Source organism: Somniosus microcephalus, chromosome 1 (assembly GCF_052327205.1).
Source record: "Somniosus microcephalus isolate GS21.2 chromosome 1, FLI_Smic_1.0, whole genome shotgun sequence".
NCBI classification, from domain to species: domain Eukaryota; kingdom Metazoa; phylum Chordata; class Chondrichthyes; order Squaliformes; family Somniosidae; genus Somniosus; species Somniosus microcephalus.
Genome location: NC_140987.1, coordinates 76,324,044 through 76,344,242, shown reverse-complemented (window position 1 = coordinate 76,344,242; position 20,199 = coordinate 76,324,044). Strand labels below are relative to the sequence as shown.

At 47.5% G+C, this 20,199-nt stretch overlaps 1 protein-coding gene across 3 annotated transcripts in view; it reads left to right on the top strand.

Moving 5' to 3' along the window:
* mfhas1 (multifunctional ROCO family signaling regulator 1) overlaps positions 1–20,199 on the top strand; it is a 140,705-nt gene that overhangs the window by 9,840 nt on the left and 110,666 nt on the right. The window contains exon 2 of one of the 3 annotated variants that reach the window (XM_085983316.1): positions 4,454–4,563. The exons of the other annotated variants lie outside the window; for them this stretch is intronic. Within the exon in view, the coding sequence (XP_085839442.1) occupies positions 4,454–4,548 (95 nt within the window). The 3' untranslated portion in view covers positions 4,549–4,563. Of the gene's footprint in view, positions 1–4,453; positions 4,564–20,199 lie in introns of those variants that run through there. 3 annotated transcript variants of the gene reach the window in all.

Here is a 20,199-nt window from a genome sequence, read left to right as displayed (position 1 = left end):
AGTTTTGGATGAGCTCACTAGGCTACAACAGTAGCCGAGCAAGTCTTTGTTGCTAATAATTGCTCAATTCTAGTACTGAACATATTGGTTATTGCGCATCAGCCTGGTGCAAAGATCCAACTGAGGAGATCCATATTTGAGTCAAATTTACTTCAATTCGCAATGTAGAGGTTGAGTAATTTTGCATTTCTGTTCATTGCTGAACTCCAAGCCTTTAGTGCTTGGGCAACAATCATGTCTGCAGTCTCATTCCAACTGTAGCATCGGTGTCAAGTGGTTCTGCTCCACACCGACACTAGTTACAGTGTAAACACAGCCTTGAATATACTCAACAATTCAGCATCCACAGCCCTTTCGGGTAGAGAATTCCAAAGATTCACAACCCTCTGAGTGAAGAGATTCCTCCTCATCTCAGTCTTAAATGGCCGACCCCTTATCCTGAGACTATGCTCTGTAGTTCTAGATTCCCCAGCCAGGGGAAACAACCTCTCAGCATCTACCCTGTCAGTCCCCCTCAGAATCTTTCATGTTTCAATGAGATCACTTCTCATTCTTCTAAACTCCAGAGAGTATAGGCCCATTCTACACAATCTCTCATCATAGGACAACCCTCTCATCCTAGAGCAGTCCTGATGACACTGTGCAGCGGAGTGGTTGAGTGCATTGTCAGTAAGTTGAACGCCAGCCAAGTTAGTGCACTAGTGTTCCCGATCTCTCTCCCACTTGTGCAGCTGGTAACCAGCTGTGGTTCCACAAGTGCAAACATCAGGAGCCCTACTTCCAATCGACACTCTGTGGAAGAGCTGTAGCAAGTCAGCAAAGAAAAGCTCTCCATGAGGGAGAGGAGGGGAAATGACACAATCGCTGCTTGTTACTGATATCTAGTTGCTGATGGGGAGGAGAGGGCAGCAGAATTGGGCCTGTTGTGATGCACCTGTAGTTGAACAACTTGCCTACACTAGTCAACTCAATTCATTATATGAAGTATAGGCACTTGGGCATGGTAATAGAGGGATGTTAGTAGGTATTTAAAAAAAAAAAAAAATCTTCTCTTTTCCTGTTCCTTCACCCCTGAGTCAAGGGACACTGAGGACAAGTCTAGCTTGCCTGAGATTAGCTAACTCAACATATAATGTGGCTGAACCTGAGACTTTACTGATTTGTGTGCCTCACTACCACACGGTGCAATTACCACCTGCAGACTGTTTCCAATCCTTAGTTTAAAAGCCATTAACAGTTTTCAAGGAGACCCCCTGCTCTATCGAGCACCACTGATCATGAACTCCATACAGATGAATACCCAGGATCATCAATCTTTCAGTCTAGGCCCAATGCTTTTTTTCTTGCATTGATCCAAGTGGTTTCAGGCAGCGCACTAGGCCTTTTCAGCCAGAACATAGGAACAAATAAGACCATGGTCCATTTAGTTCACCTTCTACCATCCTGGTAATCACATGATACAACAATAATGGAGTTATCGACTAATCATGGCAATCGATCTCTATTCGTTATAAAAACAGAAAATGCTGGAAATACTCGGCAGGTTAGGCAGCATTTGTGGAGAGAGAAACAGAGTTAACGTTTCAGGTCGATGACCTTTCATTAGATCTGGAAAAAAGCAGGAAATGGAACAGATTTTTAAGCAAGTGTAGGAGCTGGGAAAGGGGGAAGGGGATGAAAGAACAAAAGGGAAGGTCTGTGATAGGATAGAAGGCAGGAGAGGTTAAGGGACATTAACGGATATTCAAGGCAAAAGGAGACGGTAATGGGACAGGTTAAGAAACAAAAGATGGCTCTAGATGAAGTGTAAATTGCGCTGGCAGAATGAAAGACAGCTACCATGTGGGAGAGAAGGGAAAAAAAACACAAACAAAAAAAATGTGGGAAAAAGTATATATATATGTATGATAGGGGCCGAGGTTATGATCTGAAATTGTTGAACTCTATGTTGAGTCCAGAAGGCTGTAAAGTGTCTAATTGAAAGATGCTGTTCCTCGAGCTTACGCTGAGCTTCAGTGGAACAATGTAAGAGGCTGAGGACGGTGAGGCCTGAGTGGGAGTGGAGTGGTGAATTAAAGTGACAGGCGACCGGAAGCTCGGGGTCCCCCTTACGGATTGAACGGCGGCGTTTCACAATGCGGTCACCCAATCTGCGCTTGGTCTCCCCAATGTAGAGGAGACCGCATCGTGAGCAGCGAATACAGTATATTAAATTGCAAGAAGTACAAGTAAATCGCTGTTTCACCTGGAAGGAGTGTTTGGGGCCCTGGACAGTGGGAAGGGGGGAGGTAAAAGGGCATGTGTTGCATCTCCTGCGCTTGCACGGGAAGGTGCCGGGGGAAGAGGTGTTGGGGGTGATAGAGGAGTGGACCAGGGTGTCGCGGAGGGAGCGATCCCTTCGGAATGCTGAAAGGGGAGGTGAGGGGAAGATATGTTTGGTGGTGGGATCACGCTGGAGGTGGTGGAAATGGCAGAGGATGATCCTTTGAATGTGGAGGCTAGTGGGGTGAAAGGTGAGGACAAGGGGAACCCTATCGTGGCTCTGGGAGGGAGGGGCAGGGGTGAGGGCAGAAGTGCGGGAGATAGAACAGACACGGTTAAGGGCCGTGTCAACCACAGTAGAGGGGAATCCTCGGTTGAGGAAAAAGGAAGACGTTGGAAGCACTGGTATGGAAGGTGGCATCGTCAGAACAGATGCGGCTGAGGCGGAGAAACTGGGAAAATGGAATAGAGTCCTTACAGGAAGTGGGATGGGAGGAAGTGTAGTCCAGGTAGCTGTGGGAGTCAGTGGGCTTGTAGTGAATGTTTGTCAATAACCTATCCCCAGAGATGGAGACGGAGAAGTCGACGGAGAAGTCGAGGAAGGGAAGTGTCGGAGATGGACCATGTGAAGGTGAGGGAAGGGTGGAAATTGGAAGCAAAGTGAATGAAATTTTCTAGTTTAGGGCAAGAGCAGGAAACGGCACTGATGCAGTCATCAATGTACTGGAAAAAGAGGTGAGGGAGGGGACCTGAGTAGGACTGGAACAAAGAATGTTCTACATATCCCACGAAAAGGCAGGCATAGCTAGGACCCATGCAGGTTCCCGTAGCAACACCTTTGATTTGGAGGAAGTGAGTGGAGTCAAAAGAGAAGTTGTTCAATGTGAGAACAAGTTCAGCCAGGCAGAGGTGGGGGGTGGTGGTTGGGGACTGGTCGGGCCTCTGTTCAAGGAAGAAGCGGAGCGCCCTCAGGCCATCCGGGTGGGGGATGGAGGTGTAGAGGGATTGTACGTCCATAGTGAAAAGGAGGCAGTTGGGGCCAGGAAACTGGAAACTGTTAAAGTGACGGAGGGCGTCAGAAGACTCGCGGATGTAGGTGGGAAGAGACTGGACAAGGGGAGAAAAAATAGTCGAGATAGGAAGAGATAAGTTCCGTGGGGCAAGAACAGGCTGAAATGATGGGTCTACCAGGGCAGTCCTGTTTGTGGATCTTGGGAAGGAGGTAGAAGTGGGCTGTGCGGGTTGGGAAACTATGAGGTTGGCGGCCGTGGGGGGAAGATCTCCAGAGGAGATGAGGTCAGTGACCGTCTTGGAAATGGTGGCTTGATGTTCGGTAGTATGGTCATCGTCCAGGCAGAGGTAGGAGGAGGTGTCGGAGAGTTGACATTCAGCTTCCGCTAGGTAGAGGTCGGTTCACCAAACAACAACAGCACCACCCTTGTCAGCAGGTTTAATGACAATGTTGGGGTTGGATCTGAGAGAATGGAGTGCTGCAAGTTCAGAGGGAGGTAGGTTGGAGTGAGTGAGGGGAGCAGAGAAATTGAGATGGCTGATGTCACGCCGGCAGTTTGCAATGAAAAGATCTAGAGCGGTTAAGAGGCCAGGGGGAGGGGTCCAGGTAGAACGAGAATTCTGAGAGTGGGAGAAAGGGTCAACCATGCGGGGGGGAAGACTCCTGGCCAAAGAAGTGGGCACGGAGACGAAGGCGGCGGAAAAAGAGCTCAGCATTCTGCCGAGCTCGAAATTCATTGAGGTGGGAGCGTAAGGGGATGAAGCTCTATTAGTTCGTCTACAACAGACCCAGACATGAGGCGAAGAAAACTTCAGTGCTGGAGAGCTTTGGGACCCATAGGTTCCAAAGTCACCTACACTGCGCCATATGTCATGTCTCAAATTACTCACACTGTACCCAAAATATTATTTTCTGAAAGAAATCTATCTAATTTGCATATGAATGAATCCATGCTAATTGCTTCCACCATCTCTGTAGGGAGTCTGGTCCATAGATTGACCACTCGCTCAGTGAAATAATGTTTCTGCAGATTAGTTTTAAATTTACCCCCTTCAAGCACAGGCCGGGTTCTGCTGTTCTGGACAAGGTGAAATAGCTTGTCATGGCCTACATTGACTAGTCCCTTTTTAGAATCCTAAAAACAACAACCATAATCACCTCTCCACCTTTCTTTTTCAGTGGGAACATGCCCAATTTACATAATCGCTCCTCATAATCCGACCCCTCCATCTCCTCAATCATTCTGGTTGGTCTCTTCTGTATCCTTTCAGTAGCTGCAATATCCTTTCTGTACTGTGGTGACCACAACTTGCACAGAACCTTTATGCTCAGGGTGGAATTCTTTTTTTCCTTTCATTCTGCTGCTGAGGGATGGAGATGGCATTCCTGCTTTCTAACGGTGCATTTACATTGTCCATTTGGCAGCTCTGCGAAGCAATTCTGGTGTACATCCAGAGTCTGACCTCCCTTTGGAGTGAAGCGGAGTCGGACTCTGCTTCGTTTGATTTACACTTAGCTTCTTGGCATGAAGTGTAAATCCAGTTCAGTGTAAATTGCTCAGCAGTCCCTCAGACCCCTGGGCACTGTTTTAAGCCTACCTGACCTCCATTTAAAATGTTTATAGAATGTGGGGTTGCTCCCCATCCCTAGTTGCTAAACATTTGCACTTCAAGCTGTTGGGAGAGAGCCCTGCCCATGTGTGCATATAATCTTACAGACAGCCCTCTCCTAAACAGGACAGTTAGTTCCAGCCAGGCAGGAGCTACCAGTGTAAACAGGCTCCAGCCCAGCTGGAACCCAAACTGTATCTATAGGGTTTCAGGCGGGTAGCTGCAGTGTGAATGCACCTTTAATGTTCTTCAGTTTACTGGTGCCCAGAACCATCGTTATTGTAAGTGCTCAACATCCAATAACTGAAAGAGATTGTGTGACTCACATCTTTGCACGGTGAGGGCGCAGATGTTGATTGACTGACTGTTTTCTTCGCTGTCCAAAACCGCTTTTGATTTAGACAACCGTAAATTCTTCCACACGTAGGACATGGTGAAGGAAGGAGAGGGCGTCCTTCCATCTGGGATTTGACTTTGAGTCCATCGTTGAATACTGCAACAAAAGCTCCCTCCCCTGGGCAGTTTCGATCAAGTATCTAGTGCATGTGGGCCGACAAGCAGAAGAGACCAGCACAAATTAACAACCTCACTCTGGCCTTGGTGATGGCTAAAGTAAGAAGCTGCATTTATATAGAGCCTTTAACAACCTCAGGTTGTCCCAAAGCACTTTACAGCCAATGAAGTACTTTTGAAGAGCAGTCACTGTTGTAGAAAATGTGGCAGCCAATTTGCACATGGCAAGGTCCCACAAACAGCAATGAGGTAAATGACAAGATAATCTGTTTTTGGCGGTATTGTTTGAGGGAAAAATAGGACACTGGTGAACTCTCCTGCCCTTCGAATAGTGGGATCTTTTATGTCCACGCGAGAGGGCAGATGGGGCCTCAGTTTAACGTCTTATTCGAAAGACAGCACTTCCGACAGTGCAGCACTCCCTCAATACGGCACTGAAATGTCAGCCTGGATTATGTGTTCAAGTCTCTGGAGTGGGACTTAAACCCACTGACTCCGAGGTAAGCGTGCTACCACTGAGAGAAGAATCACACTGGTGCAGTACGGAGTGCTCTCGTGCAGTTGGGCTTCAGGCTAGAGCAGAGTAGAGGGATCACGTCTGCCTTTTACTATGCCTGACCTGAGACGGTGATGGGGAGATTCAGTGACACGAGTGGAAGAAGGATCCTGTTGCTCAGAATTGAAAATCTCCAATCTTGATGAGATCAAAAATGCAGTAAAATACTTTCTTCTTCTTGCAAAACTCCAGGTTAATTTGGTTACCAGGTAACTACTACTTTAAGGAACATCTCCCTTTGGATGTTTTTGCTTTGAACTGAAAGATGGGAGATGCCTGGAGATTGGGTGGTCATTCATTGGCCGTCTCTGTTACTGGGATGGACTGCAGGTTGGCAGTGGGATGAGATTGTGGCATCTTGCATTGAGAGAGGTTCTTTTCTGGCACTGGTGTCACATAGTCACTTCCATATAGAGAGAAACCACTGGGATTATGGAGCAATAATCAGATCTTGTGAAGAGTGCATTTTAAGTGGTTTACAAAGGTTATCTGAACCCAGGGATCCTGCTTCTGCCTGTATTTCCTTGGTGTTTATTTTGTAAACTTTAGAGGGGGGCGGGGTGCAGGGAGGTACTAATCAGGGTTTGTATTAGCTATGATACTGGGAGTGAGGTATGATGACGAACAGCCAGAAGGTAATATGTACATCACGCACACAGCTGAATTGTTTTGACTAACAGATGCAGCCTCCGTCCATCTGGAGCTCTGACACATTATTCAAACAGCTGATGATTTCCAGCAGGGAAGGGACAGCTTGGTGATTTGTGCTGACTCTCAGTAGATGGCAGGCTTATGAGACTACCGCCATTTGTATAACTGTTCATTTATGCAATGTTTTGAAATCAAACAAAAACGTTTTCTACTGGAAAGATTTTTTGTTGTGGTCTCTGAATTGTTGCATCTCCGCTACGTACAGATTTTCAAGGGAGATGATAAACTTACCAGAACCTTGGACTGGTTCATGTTTGCTCTGGTCTTTTAGTTCTGAATGGACCTAAATTCTCCTTGATTTGCATCATAGAATCATACAGCGCAGAAGGAGGCCATTCGGCCCATCGTGCCTGCGCCTACTCTTTTGAAAGAGCTATCCAACTAGCCCTACTCCCCTGCTCTTTCCACGTAGCCCTGCAATTTTTTCCCCTTCAAGTATTCATCTTCTCTCTTACTCTTTTCAACTTTGCTGTAAGTCACAAATGTCCTAGCTTTTGTTGTCAGAGTAAATGTAAGAGAATTGGGACAGGAGAGGCATTTCTACAGAGAGGTTTGTGAGGCTGTGGAATGCACTACTGAAGTTAGCGAATGGTGCAGAGACCATGTCAACATTTAGGTTAGATATGTGGTTGAAGTTACCTTTGTTACCTCTAGACTTGACTATTCCAACGCACTCCTGGCTGGCCTCCCACATTCCACCCTACATAAACTTGAGGTCATCCAAAACTCGGCTGCCCGTGTCCTAACTCGCACCACGTCCCATTCGCCCGTCACCCCTGTGCTCGCTGACCTACATTAGCTCCCGGTGAATCATAGAAAGTTACAGCCCATCGTGTCCGTGCCGGCCAACAAAGAGCTATCCAGCCTAATCCCACTTCCCAGCTCTTGGTCCGTAGCCCTGCAGGTTACAGCATCCCAAGTGCTTTTTAAATGTGGTTAGGGTTTCTGCCTCTACCACCCTTTCAGGCAGTGAGTTCCAGACCACCACAACCCTCTGGGTGAAGAAATTTTCCCTCAAATCCCCTCTAAACCTTCCACCAATTACTTTAAATCTGTAACCCCTGGTTTTTAAGCAGTGCCTCGATTTCAAAATTCTCATTCTTGTATTCAAATCCCTCCATGGTCTTGCCCCCTTCTATCTCTGTAATCTCCTTCAGCCTCACAACCCCCCCGAGATATCTGTGCTCTCTAATTCTGCTCTCTTGAGCATCCCTGATTATAATCGCTCAACATTTGGTGGCCATGCCTTCTGTTGCTTAGGCCCTAAGCTCTGGAACTCCCTGCCTAAACCTCTCCGCCTCGCTACCTCTCTTTCCTCCTTTTAAGATGCCCCTTAAAACCTACCTCTTTGACCAAGCTTTTGGTCACCTGCCCTAATTTATCCTTATGTGGCTCAGTGTCAAATTTTTTGTTTTATAATAGTCCCGTGCAGCACCTTGGGACATCTTGCTACGTTTAAGGTGCTATATAAATACAAGTTGTTGTTGTTGTTGTTGTTGAAGGAAAGGGGAATAAAGAGATATGGGAACAGGGTGGGCACCTTGATTAGGACTAATTGCTCATGTGGAGGATAAACACCATCATTGGCTTATTGAGCCATGTAATTTCTGTGTAATTATTTGTAATAAGCAGGTGTTTTCATTGTCATACAGCAAAGGAGGAGAATATTCAGCCCATTATGCCGGCTCTCTGAAAGAACTATTCTCTTCGTCCCATTTGCCCATCCTTTTCCCATACCCCAATAAATTTTTATTTTTCAAATAACTATCCACTTTTAGAACCTTCCACGTCCTCTAAGCCCTCTGTGAAAAGAGCCCAAGTCTCTTCTCATAACTGAAGCCTTTGAAGTTGAATCACAACTGTGGAGAATGAAGCCAGTATATGACATGACATTGAACAGAACTGAATTAGTCATCAAAGCAACAATGGAATCTTACTCCATGACAGTAATGCTAATCTTAAATCACATTTTACAGTGGATTATCTCATTTGCTTAGCAATTCTGGAATGGATACACTGTCACACTCGCTCTCTCACTAATACTCAGTCTCACAGCAATACACTCACATTAATACTCGCGCACACACACTAATTCTCACACTAATACACACACACTAATACTCTCAAACTCACACACTAATACACTCTCTTACACTAACACGTACTAAAACACTCAAACATACACTCGCACAATAATACTCACACTTACACACACACACTCTTGCACACTAATACACACTCACACACACTCTTGAACATTAATACACACTCTCTCACACTAATACTCACACACATTGAAGTACCATAGAAATTACAACTTTGTCTGTCAAGATGTGGGCATTAATACCTCTTAAAGCTGTTGTCCATCAAAAAGGAATCTTTGTGTTCTGTTAGTTTTCCTGCAGACTGGCACTCTGTCTACCATTTTTATAAGATAGTGTAACGTTCATTTTGGCCTTAGTTATTTTTTAACTAACATGTGAAATAAAGTCACCATTTCACAGTGGGGCTGATAATCCGATGGCACAAGCTGTGTGCGAGGGTCATTAGTCCCCCAGCGATTCTTCAAATTAGGGGCCAACCCCACCCCTTGCCTTGGAGCCTCTCCGCTCCCTCGTGTGGGGAAAATCAGGCAGCCAGTAGCCACTGGCTCCCAATATTCTGGACTTGGCTCTCCTGGCACATCACAGGAAACAAACACAGAATGCCAGAGAATGACGTAAATGGACTGGCATTCATCTGGTGAGGTCAACTCATCTGTGCAGGGTTGGGGAACTTATCACCCTTGAGTGCCACTGGTTTAGACAGCTGATGATGAATTGGCCCTTTGAAGAATTTCAGCAATGTTTTTGTATCTTAATAGAGAAGAAATTACAAAATGTTACAAATTACACTGGTTCGGCTTCAGCTGGAGTACTGTGTCCAATTCTGGGCACCACACTTTAGGAAGGATGTCAAGGCTTTTGAGAGGGTACAGAGGAGATTTACTAGAATGGCACCAGGGATGAAGGACTTGAGTTACATGGCGAGATGAGAGAGGCTGGGATTGTTCTCCTTAAAGCAGAGAAGGTTATGGGGAGATTTAATAGAGGTGTTCAAAATCTTGAAGGGTTTTGATAGAGAAACTGTTTCAGTAGAGGAGAGTCGGTAACTAGATTATACAGATTTAAGATAATTGGCAAAAGAGCGAGTTGTTTTGATCTGGAATGCACTGCTTGAAAGGGTGGTGGAAGTAGATTCAATAGTAAATATCAAAATGGAATTTGATAAATACGTGAAAAGGGAAACAGAACAGGGCTATGGGGAAAGAGCAGGGGAGTGGGACTAATTGGATAGCTCTTTCAAAACAGGCACGATGGGCCAAATGGCCTCCTGTGCTGTAAGATTCTGACATTCTAGTAGGTAAGGGTTCTATATTTCAAATGTTGTCTTTGCCGTAATGGTTGGTGTTTTTCTACTGGGCACACGCGCTGTAGGGTCACTGAGGAGAATCAGGCTGTCATTTCTCTTTTTAAATTCCTTGCATGCACTCTGTTAAACTGTAAAGATTTTTTTTTATCTTTTAAATCTCTTGCGACCATAATTACTGTCTCCAAGAACAAGAATTCCATGAATCTTCAAAGTAAAACGTTACTGCATGACCTCCCTTGTCGGAAATATGGCGCCTTTTGTTCTGTTCAGTGTTTCTTCCCACTGAATGTCTGTGGAATTCCAAAGGGCGATGAGTTTACAGAGTTGCTGCTTGTCATGCTGCACTCGTGACGATATTTTACAATTTTGTTCTCTCTGTTAGTGATAATCCCGTTCTTTATTAATCTTTAATCGGCGAGGGTTTGCTAAGTACTTGGGAGGATTTGATGATTGACATTTGCAGCTGTACTTTTTCACCACAGACACTGTTTTTACGTTATTGAAATGTGCAATGATGCACACTGCTGCTGGTTTGCTGATTGTTACATTGTTTAAAAAGGAAAGAAAGTCTTGCATTTATATAGTGCCTTTTATGGCCTCAGGACGTCCCAAAGCGCTTCATAGCCAATGAACTACTAGTTTCCTATTGTCATAGGGGGAAAAATTCAGTTGTTTGCGCCTCCCGTTAGCGCCTTAAGAGGGCGCTAATGGGGCACAAAGCAACGAGCACCCGGGCGCGGCGATGTTTGCGCCGCTCGCGAAATTAACTAGACATTTTGCGGTGGTGCTAAACACTACTGCCACGATCTCCTGCGCCGACAGATCATGATGTCAATCGAGTGCGCAACGCCCCGGTAGCGCTCCGGACCAGATATTGAGTGGCGCCCCCTGCCTTACCACCTGCCGCTAGCAACGACCGGTTCAGGGGAGCGTTATGCTGTCAGGAAGGGACTGGGGGAGCGCTATTTAAAGGCGACCGCTTCTTGCCTTTTTTTGTTGGTGACATTTTTGAACCACGCATTCTGAGAGAGAGAGAGAGAGACTTCTGGAGAGATTCAACGCTGTGTGAAGGAGTTTTGGGTACTGAGCAGCACTTTGCAGGTTCATTTTGATTTGCCCTTCCTTGTATCTGTTTAGAAGAGACTGTGGGGGCTGCACTCTGAGCTCTTTCCCTGGGCCTCTCCATTGTTCTTTCCAGCAGATTTGATGTACAGGTCTCTCCAGGCCGAGATTGAAGGCTGCAATGAGCAGGATGTGGATGGAGTACAAAATCAACCACCACCTTTAAGATAAAAACAAAAAAATGCTGGAGAAACTCAGCAGGTCAAGCAGCATCAGTGAAGAGAGAAAGAGTTAACGTTTCAGGTCGATGACCTTTCGTCAGAACTCCCCTTTAAGAACTGGCCGGCGCCAGTGTGTCTGTGTTCCATTGCTGACTGACATCACATGAGCTTCGCCAGCGCTCTGAGGTAGCGCCTCACTCCTCGGCCTTTGCGCCTTAAGACAGGCGTAAAGTGTCTGATTTAGCACTCCAATCACCTCCAGGGGTGATAAAAGCCAAGTTTGCCGTTGGAGGCGATAATTAGCGCCAGGCGCTAAACTTTGCGCATGGCCGCTAATGGCACCCCAAACAGGGCGATAATGAATTTTTCCCCCATAGAGTCATAATGGCACAGAAGGAGGCCATTCGGCCCGTCGAGTCCATGCCGGCTCTCTGTGGAGCAATCCAGTCAGTCCCATTCCCCCACTCTATCCCTGTAGCCCTGCAAGTATATTTCCCTCAAAGTGCCTATCCAGTCTCCCCTTGAAAACATTGAGTGTCTCCGCTTCCACCACTTCCGTCGGTAGCGAGTTCCAGGTCCTCATCGCTCGCTGCGTAAAAAAGTTTTTCCTCACATCCCCCCTGTATCTCTTGCCCAAGAAGCTTAAATCTGTGTCCCCTAGTCCTTGTACCATCAACTAGTGGGAACAGCCTTTCCTGTCTGGCCTATCCAACCCGTCATAATCTTGTACACCTCTATCAAATCACCCCTCAACCTCCTTTGCTCTAATGAAAACAAATTCAGATTCTCCAACCTGTCCTTGTAGCTAAGATCCCCCATCCCCGGAATCATTCTGGTAAATCTCCTCTGCACCCTCTGAAGTGCCTTCACATCCTTCCTAAAGTGTGGTGACCAGAACTGGATGCAATACTCCAGTTGTGGCCTAACCAGCGTTTTATAAAGGTTCAGCATAACTTCTCTACTTTTGTACTCAATACCTCTATTTATGAAGCCCAAGATCCCATATGCTTTGCGAACCACTCTCAATATGTCCTGCCACCTTCAGGGACCTATGCACATTAACTCCCAGGTCCCTCTGTCCATGAGGTTATGTAGGAAACGTGGCAGCCAATTTGCACACCGCAAGGTCCCACAAACAGGAATGAGATAAATGACAAGATACTCTGTTTTAGTGATGTTGGTTGAGGGATAAACATTGGCCAGGTCATCAGGAGAACTCCCCCGCTCTTCGAAATAGTGCCATGGGATCTTTTCCGTCCATCCTAGAGGTCAGATGAGGCTTCGGTTTAATGTCTCATCCGAAAGACGGCACCTCTGACAGTGCAGCACTCCCTCAGTAAGAACATAAGAAATAGGAGTAGGCCATTTGGTCCTTCAAGCCTGCTCCACCATTCATTAAGATCATGGCTGATCTTCTACCTCATCTCCACTTTCTTGCACTATCCCCATATCTCTTGATTCCCTTAATATTCAAAAGTCTATCGAGCTCTGTCTTGAACATACTCAACGACTGAGCCTCCACAGCCCTCTGGGTTAGAGAATTCCAAAGATTCACCACCCTTTAAGTGAAGAAATATCTTGTCATCTCAGTCCTAAATGGGTATCCCCTTATTCTGACACTGTGACCCCTGGTTCTAGACTCCCCAGCCAGGGGAAACATCCTCCCTGCATCTACGATAGCAAAATACTGCGGATGCTGGAAATCCAAAATAACAACAGGAAACGCTGGAAAAACTCAGCAGGCCAGGCAGCATCGGTAGAGAGAGAAACAGAGTTAACGTTTCAGGTCGATGACCTTTCATCAGAACTGGGGAAAAAAAAGCAGGAAATGGAAAGCAAGTTTGGGGGCTGGGAAAAGGGGGAGGGGATGAAAGAACAAAAGGAAGGTCAGTGATAGGATAGAAAGCAGGAGAGATTAAGAAACATTGAGAGACATTGAGATATTCAAGGCAAGGGGAGGTGGAAACGGGACCGGTTAAGGAACAAATGATGGCTCTAGATAGGGGGTGAATTGCGCTGGCAGAATGAAGGACAGCTGAAGGGAGGGAAGAAAAAACAAAAAGTGTGGCTAAAAAAAGAATATATATATATATATATATATATGATAGGGGTCAAGGTTATGATCTGAAATTGTTGAACTCTATGTTGAGTCCAGAGGGCTGTAGAGTGCCTAATCGAAAGATGAGGTGCTGTTCCTCGAGCTTAGGCTGAGCTTCCGTGGAACAATGCAAGAGGCCGAGGACGGTGAGGTCTGAGTGGGAATGGGGCGGTGAATTTAAGTGACAGGCCACGGGGAGCTCGGGGTCCCCCTTACGGACTGACAGAGGTGTTCCGCAAAGCGGTCACCCAATCTACGTTTGGTCTCCCCAATGTAGAGGAGACCACGTCGTGAGCAGCGAATACATTATACTAAATTGCAAGAAGTACAAGTAAATCGCTGTTTCACCTGGAAGGGGTGTTTGGGGCCCTGGACAGTGGGAAGGGGGGAGGTATGAGGGCATGTGTTGCATCTCCTGCGCTTGCACGGGAAGGTGCTGGGGGTGGTAGAGGAGTGGACTAGGGTGTCGCAAAGGGAGCGGTCCCTACGGAATGCTAAAAGGGGAGGTGAGGGGAAGATGCATTTGGTGGTGGGCTCACGCTGGAGGTGGCGGAAATGGCGGAGGATGATCTGTTGAATGTGGAGGCTGGTGGGGTGAAAGGTGAGGACAAGGGGAACTCTATCGTGGTTCCGGGAGGGAGGGGCAGGGGTGAGGACAGAAGTACGGGAGATAGAACGGACACGGTCGAGGGCTGTGTCAACCACAGTAGAGGGGAATTCTCAGTTGAGAAAAAAGGAAGATGTGTCGGAAGCACTGGTGTGGAAGGTGGCATCGTCGGAGCAGATGCGGCGGAGACGGAGAAACTGGGAGAATGGAATAGAGTCCTTACAGGAGGTGGGATGGGAGGAGAGTCAGTGGGCTTGTAGTGAATGTTAGTCAATAACCTATCCCCAGAGATGGAGACAGAAGTCGAGGAAGGGAAGAGTTAGAGAGGGACCATTTGAAGGTGAGGGAAGGGTGGAAATTGGAAGCAAAGTGAATGAAATTGTTTAGTTCAGGGTGAGAGCAGGAGACGGCACCGATAGTCATCAGTGTACTGGGGGGAAAAAAAGGTGAGGGAGGGGACCCGAGTAGGACTGGAGCAAAGAGTGTTCCACATATCCCACGAAAAGGCAGGCATAGCTAGGACTCATGCGGGTACCCATAGCAACACCTTTGATTTGGAGGAAATGAGCGGAGTCAAAGGAAAAGTTGTTCAATGTGAGAACAAGTTCAGCCAGGTGGGGGAGGGTGGTGGTGGATGGGGACTGGTCAGGCCTCTGTTCAAGGAAGAAGCGGAATGCCCTCAAGCCACCCTGGTAGGGGATGGAGGTGTAGAGGGATCGTACGTCCATAGTGAAAAGGATGCGGTTGGGGCCGGGAAACTGGAAACTGTTAAAGTGGCGGAGGGCGCCGGACGAATCGCGGATGTAGGTGGGAAGAGACTGGACAAGGGGAGAAAAAAATAGAGTCGAGATGGAAGAGATAAGTTCCGTGGGGCAAGAACAGGCTGAAACGATGGGTCTACCAGGGCGGTCCTGTTTGTGGATCTTGGGAAGGATGTAGAAGCGGGCTGTGCGGGGTTGGGGAACTATGAGGTTGGCGGCCGTGGGGGGAAGATCTCCAGAGGAGATGAGGTCAGTGACAGTCTTGGAAATGGTACAGGAAACTTTGAGTTATCCGGGGGCGAACCGTCCGGCAAGCTGGAGCCACCGGCAAAAATCAGGAGTTGTTTTTTATTCTTTTCGTTTCTTTTCTTTGCTTTTTTTGAACAGTCAAGCTGTGCAAGGTCTGTAGCTAAGCAACAGCTTCAGCTACAGACGCTACAGAGACGCTTGCCGACTGTTTAGAGGCTGTTGCTAAGCAACAGGGATGTTTCAACATTAGCTCTGGAGTGTACGGCAGTTTGGAGTGTACGGCAGCAGCTCGGTGCCGGATAGCACAAAGTTTCCTGTAGCTTGATGTTTGGTAGTGGGGTCATGGTCCAGGTGGAGTTAGGAGGAGGTGTCGGAGAGTTGGCGTTCAGCTTCCGCTAGGTAGAGGTCAGTTCGCCAAACAACAACAGCACCACCCTTGTCAGCAGGTTTAATGACAATGTCGGGGTTGGATCTGAGAGATTGGAGTGCTGCAAGTTCAGAGGGAGGTAGGTTGGAGTGAGTGAGGGGAGCAGAGAAATGGAGACGGCCGATGTCACGGCGGCTGTTTACAATGAAACGATCTAGCGGGTAAGAGGCCAGAAGGAGGGGTTCAGGTAGAACGGGAATTCTGAAAGCGGGTGAAAGGGTCAGCCGTGCGGGGGGAAGACTCCTGGCCAACGAAGTGGGCATGGAGGCACAGGAGGTGGAAAAAGCTCGAGGAACAGCACCTCCTCTTTCGATTAGGCACTCTACAGCCCTCTGGACTTAACATAGAGTTCAACAATTTCAGATCATAACCTCGGCCCCTATCACTTTTTTTTATCCACACTTTTTTCTTCCCTCCCTTCAGCTGTCCTTCATTCTGCCAGCGCAATTCACACCCCATCTAGAGCCATCAGTTGTTCCTTAACCTGCCCCATTTCCACCTCCCCTTGCCTTGTACATCTCTTAATAATGTCTCTCAATGTCTCTTGCATTCTATCCTATCACTGACCTCCCCCTCCCTGCATCTACCCTGTCAAGCCCTGTAAGAATTTTGTATGTTTCAATGAGATCACCTCTCATTCTTCTAAACTTTAGAGAATGTAGGCCCAGTCTACTCAATCTGGCTTCACAGGACAATCCCCCATCCCAGGAACCAGTCTGGTGAACCTTCTTTGCACTCCCTCTATGGCAAGTATATCCTTCTTTAGGTGAGGAGACCAAAACTCTACACAATACTCCGGGTGTGGTCTCACCAGGGCCCTATATAATTGCAGTAAGATGTCTTTACTCTTGGCCTTTATTACAAGAGGATTTGAGTACAACATACCATTTGCTTTCCTAATTGCTTGCTGTACCTGCATGTTAACTTTCAGTGATTTGTGTACAAGGACACCCAGGTCCCTCTGAACACCAACATTTCCCAATCGCCATTTAAAAAATACTCTGCTTTTCTCTTTTTCCTACCAAAGTGGATAACTTCACATTTTTCCACATTATATTCCATTTGCCATGTTCTTGCCCACTCACTTAGCCTGTTTATATCTGCTTAAAGCCTCCTTGCATCCTCCTCACAACTTACATTCCCACCCAGCTTTGTATCATCAGCAAACTTGGCTATATTACATTTGGTCCCCTCATCCAAATCATTGATGTAGATTGTGAATAGCTGAGGCCCAAGCACTGATCCTTGCAGTACCCCACTAGTTACAGCCTGCCAACCCGAAAATTACTCGTTTATTCCTACTCTGTTTTCTGTCCGTTAACCAATCCTCAATCCATGCTAGTATATTACCCCCAATCTCATGAGCCCTAATTTTTTTTTAAATAACCTCTTGTGCGGCACCTTATCGAATGCCTTCTGAAAATCCAAATACACCACATCCACTGGTTCCTCCTTGTCTATTCTGCTAATTACAACCTCAAAAACCTCCAACAGATTTGTCAAACATGATTTCCCTTTCATAAAACCCTTGTTGACTCTGCCCATTCCTATTATTAATTTCTAAGTGCCCTGTTACCATGTCCTTAATAATAGATTCTAGCATTTTCCCTACTACTGGTGTCAGGCTAACTGGTCTGTAGTTCCCGTTTTCTCTCTCCCTCCTTTCTTAAATAGTGGGGTTACATTTGCTACCTTCCAATCCACAGGAATCGTTCTAGAATCTATGGAATTTTGGAAAATGACAACCAATGCATCTACTATCTCTATAACCACCTCTTTCAAAACCCTAGGATGTAGGTCGTCAGGTCACAGAATCACAGAATCACAGAAACCGCACAGTGCAGGTAGAGGCCATTTCGGCCCATCGAGCCTGCACCGACACATATCCCACCCAATCCCTGTAACCCCTACACCAACACATATCCCACCCGATCCCCGTAACCCCACGTATTTAATCCCCCTAACACTAAGGGTCAATTTATCATAGCTAATCAACCTAACTCGCACATCTTTGGACTGTGGGAGGAAACCGGAGCACCCGGAGGAAACCCACGCAAACACGGGGAGAATGTGCAAACTCCACACAGACAGTCGCCCGAGGCCGGATTTGAACCCGGGTCCCTGGCGCTGTGAGGCAACAGTGCTAACCACTATGCTACCGTGCCCCAGGGGATTTATCGGCTTTCAGTCCCATTAATTTCTCCAGTAATTTTTTTTTTACTAATACTAATTTCTTTCAGTTCCTCATTCTTGCTAGAGCTTTGGTTCTCCGCTATTTTCAGGAAGTTTTTTGTGTCTTCTTCCATGAAGACAGACATAAAGGGCTCGATTTTGCCAGGCTCGAGGAGGCGGGATTGGAGGCGTGTGAGGTGTTAAAATCGCAAAAACTGGCGGGCGGGCCCGATCCCGCCTCCGAGTAATTTTCCCACAAGTGACTTTCTGACCCCGTCTCCGTCCCGCCTCCAAGAGGCGAGATAGGCCCTTAAAAGGCCCTAAACAACCAGTTAAGTGCCTCTATTATCCCATTTTGAAAGGCCTTTCTGATTTTAACAGTTTTCCCACGTGCTGCATGCCTCCTCTGAAACACGCCAGTGAAACCTGGCGGCAGCACAAGTGGATTGCTTACTAACAGCTGCAGCTCCACCATTAAAAAGGAGTTTTCACCAATCATCATTTGCAGGTGACAGAACTTTGTTGTCTCAGGTCTGGGGGAACTTTTAACAGGCCTATTCATTGTTGTGGAAGTTTGGAGCCTGACACCCATCTCCAGTGTGGCTTCCTGGGAAACCCCTCTCTCCACCTTGAATGAGCGCTTCCTCAACTGAGATATATACCAGAAGAATGGGAACCATTTATTTCCTTTCCTCCTGGACATCAGATTCGGATGAAGACCAGCCGCAGCAGCAGCAGAACCCTGAACAACAGCAGCACCAATTGCAGGAGCAACAGCAGGAGCTCCAAGCTGCTGCTCACCCACCTGAAGCTGCACAGGCCAGAAGGCGCCAGCGCGCGACCACATTTGCTGCCTGGGATGCAAGGGACGCACTCATCTTGGCCAGATTTGCTTAGCCTGCACAATCAAACACTTTTGCCTCACACATTCTTATCAGATCATCGACAATGGCCAAGAACCTGTGGATTCCTATCACTCTGACCATCATACTGACAATTGCAAGTTGCCCTAAGCCCTCAATGTGGAAGTCCCATTTGCGAAATGACACACGCCACAACTGCAACAGTTTGCCATCAGAATTTTTTATGACGATAAGGAAGTGATGGCATTTTAAAAATAAACACAACATTACACCCAAGTGACTACTTGTGCATTATCTTCGTCTTGCGCGTGCTTCTACCTGGTGCTTCCCCTGTGGCTTCAGCAGATGTGGAGGCCCCTTGCTCACTTTCTTGCTGCTCCTGTCTCAACACCTTTGGCGGGCGTCCTCTGGGGTTGCGAACCTGTGAGGGCTCGGCAACAGTCTGCTGCTCCTGCGGCTGTGCAGGGGTTGAGACGCCAATCTCAGTTGGGTGGGGACTCTGGTATGGCTCTGACCGAGGGCTCTGCAGTGGCATGGTTATGTGAGCGCTTGGAGAGGAGCCCCCTCTTCCTTGTTGTATGCCACCAACATCCCTGTTATGGGTCAGCCCCATTTCAGAGCTAGCAAGTGGCTTGACAGCACCCTGCTGCAATTCAGGGGGGCCATGAGGACCCGTTTCTGTGCTGGTAGTCCTACTCCCAAGGACTTGCCTGAAGGTCTGGTTTGTTTGCTCAATAGCTGACCATTGCTCCTCAAGAGATGTCAGTCTATTCTGAACAATGACCATGTTTTCAGTACCCTGGCGACTAAGCTCCTCCATGGCGGTAGCCATCCTTTCCGTGGAGGTTGCCATCCTTTCCGTGTTGATGCGTTCATGCGTTGATGCCTCCACAAAGGCTCTGCTCATGTTAGCGATGGACTCCTCCATTTGCTCCACACACTCAGCGCCCCTGGAGACAAAACCTGCCAGAGACTCCTACACCTCTTCCTGGAGTTCCAGCACCGCTCTTCTTCTGGATGGACCCGGAGGCATAGGGTCGACATGCAGCTGAGCTGAGCTGGCAGAGTCCTGCGCCCTCCGACTAGGACTCTCCACTGCTGTCCCTGTCTCCACCATCTGCTGATGCTCACTTGTGAGCTGTGATACACCAGGTGACAACACTGCACTATCTCGCGAAGGTACCACGGAGGTGTGAGTGTCTGCGCTGGTGTTGGGTGCACAGAATTCTGCTGATGCTGTGCCCTCAGAGGTTGCAGCTTCCTCTGAGGAGTCTGGAGGCTCAGGCTCTTCCTCCTGGATAGTGGGGACGGGGGCTTTCGATGGTCCTGTGGGGGAGTAAAGGAAAGAGTCAGAGATGTGATGCCAAGGTTACATGCACATTGGATATTGCAGATGATCAAAAGTCAATCTGTTAGAGCATCAGAATCATTATCAGTCATTCATGCAATGTCAATGAGAGAGATGATAAACTATTCTGTCACCAGCTTGCTCTGATGCACCCGTCTGTCCGTCCCCCACTTGCGCATCCTCCTCCACTCCCACGACCTCCAGGGCCACCTCCTCCCAGGGGGTGAGCTGGGCTACTGAGGGGGGCCCTCCTCTTGTCCTCGCTCTTTCCCTCTTATTGTGAGCTCTCTTTTCTTGCAATGAGGGAGACAAGTGG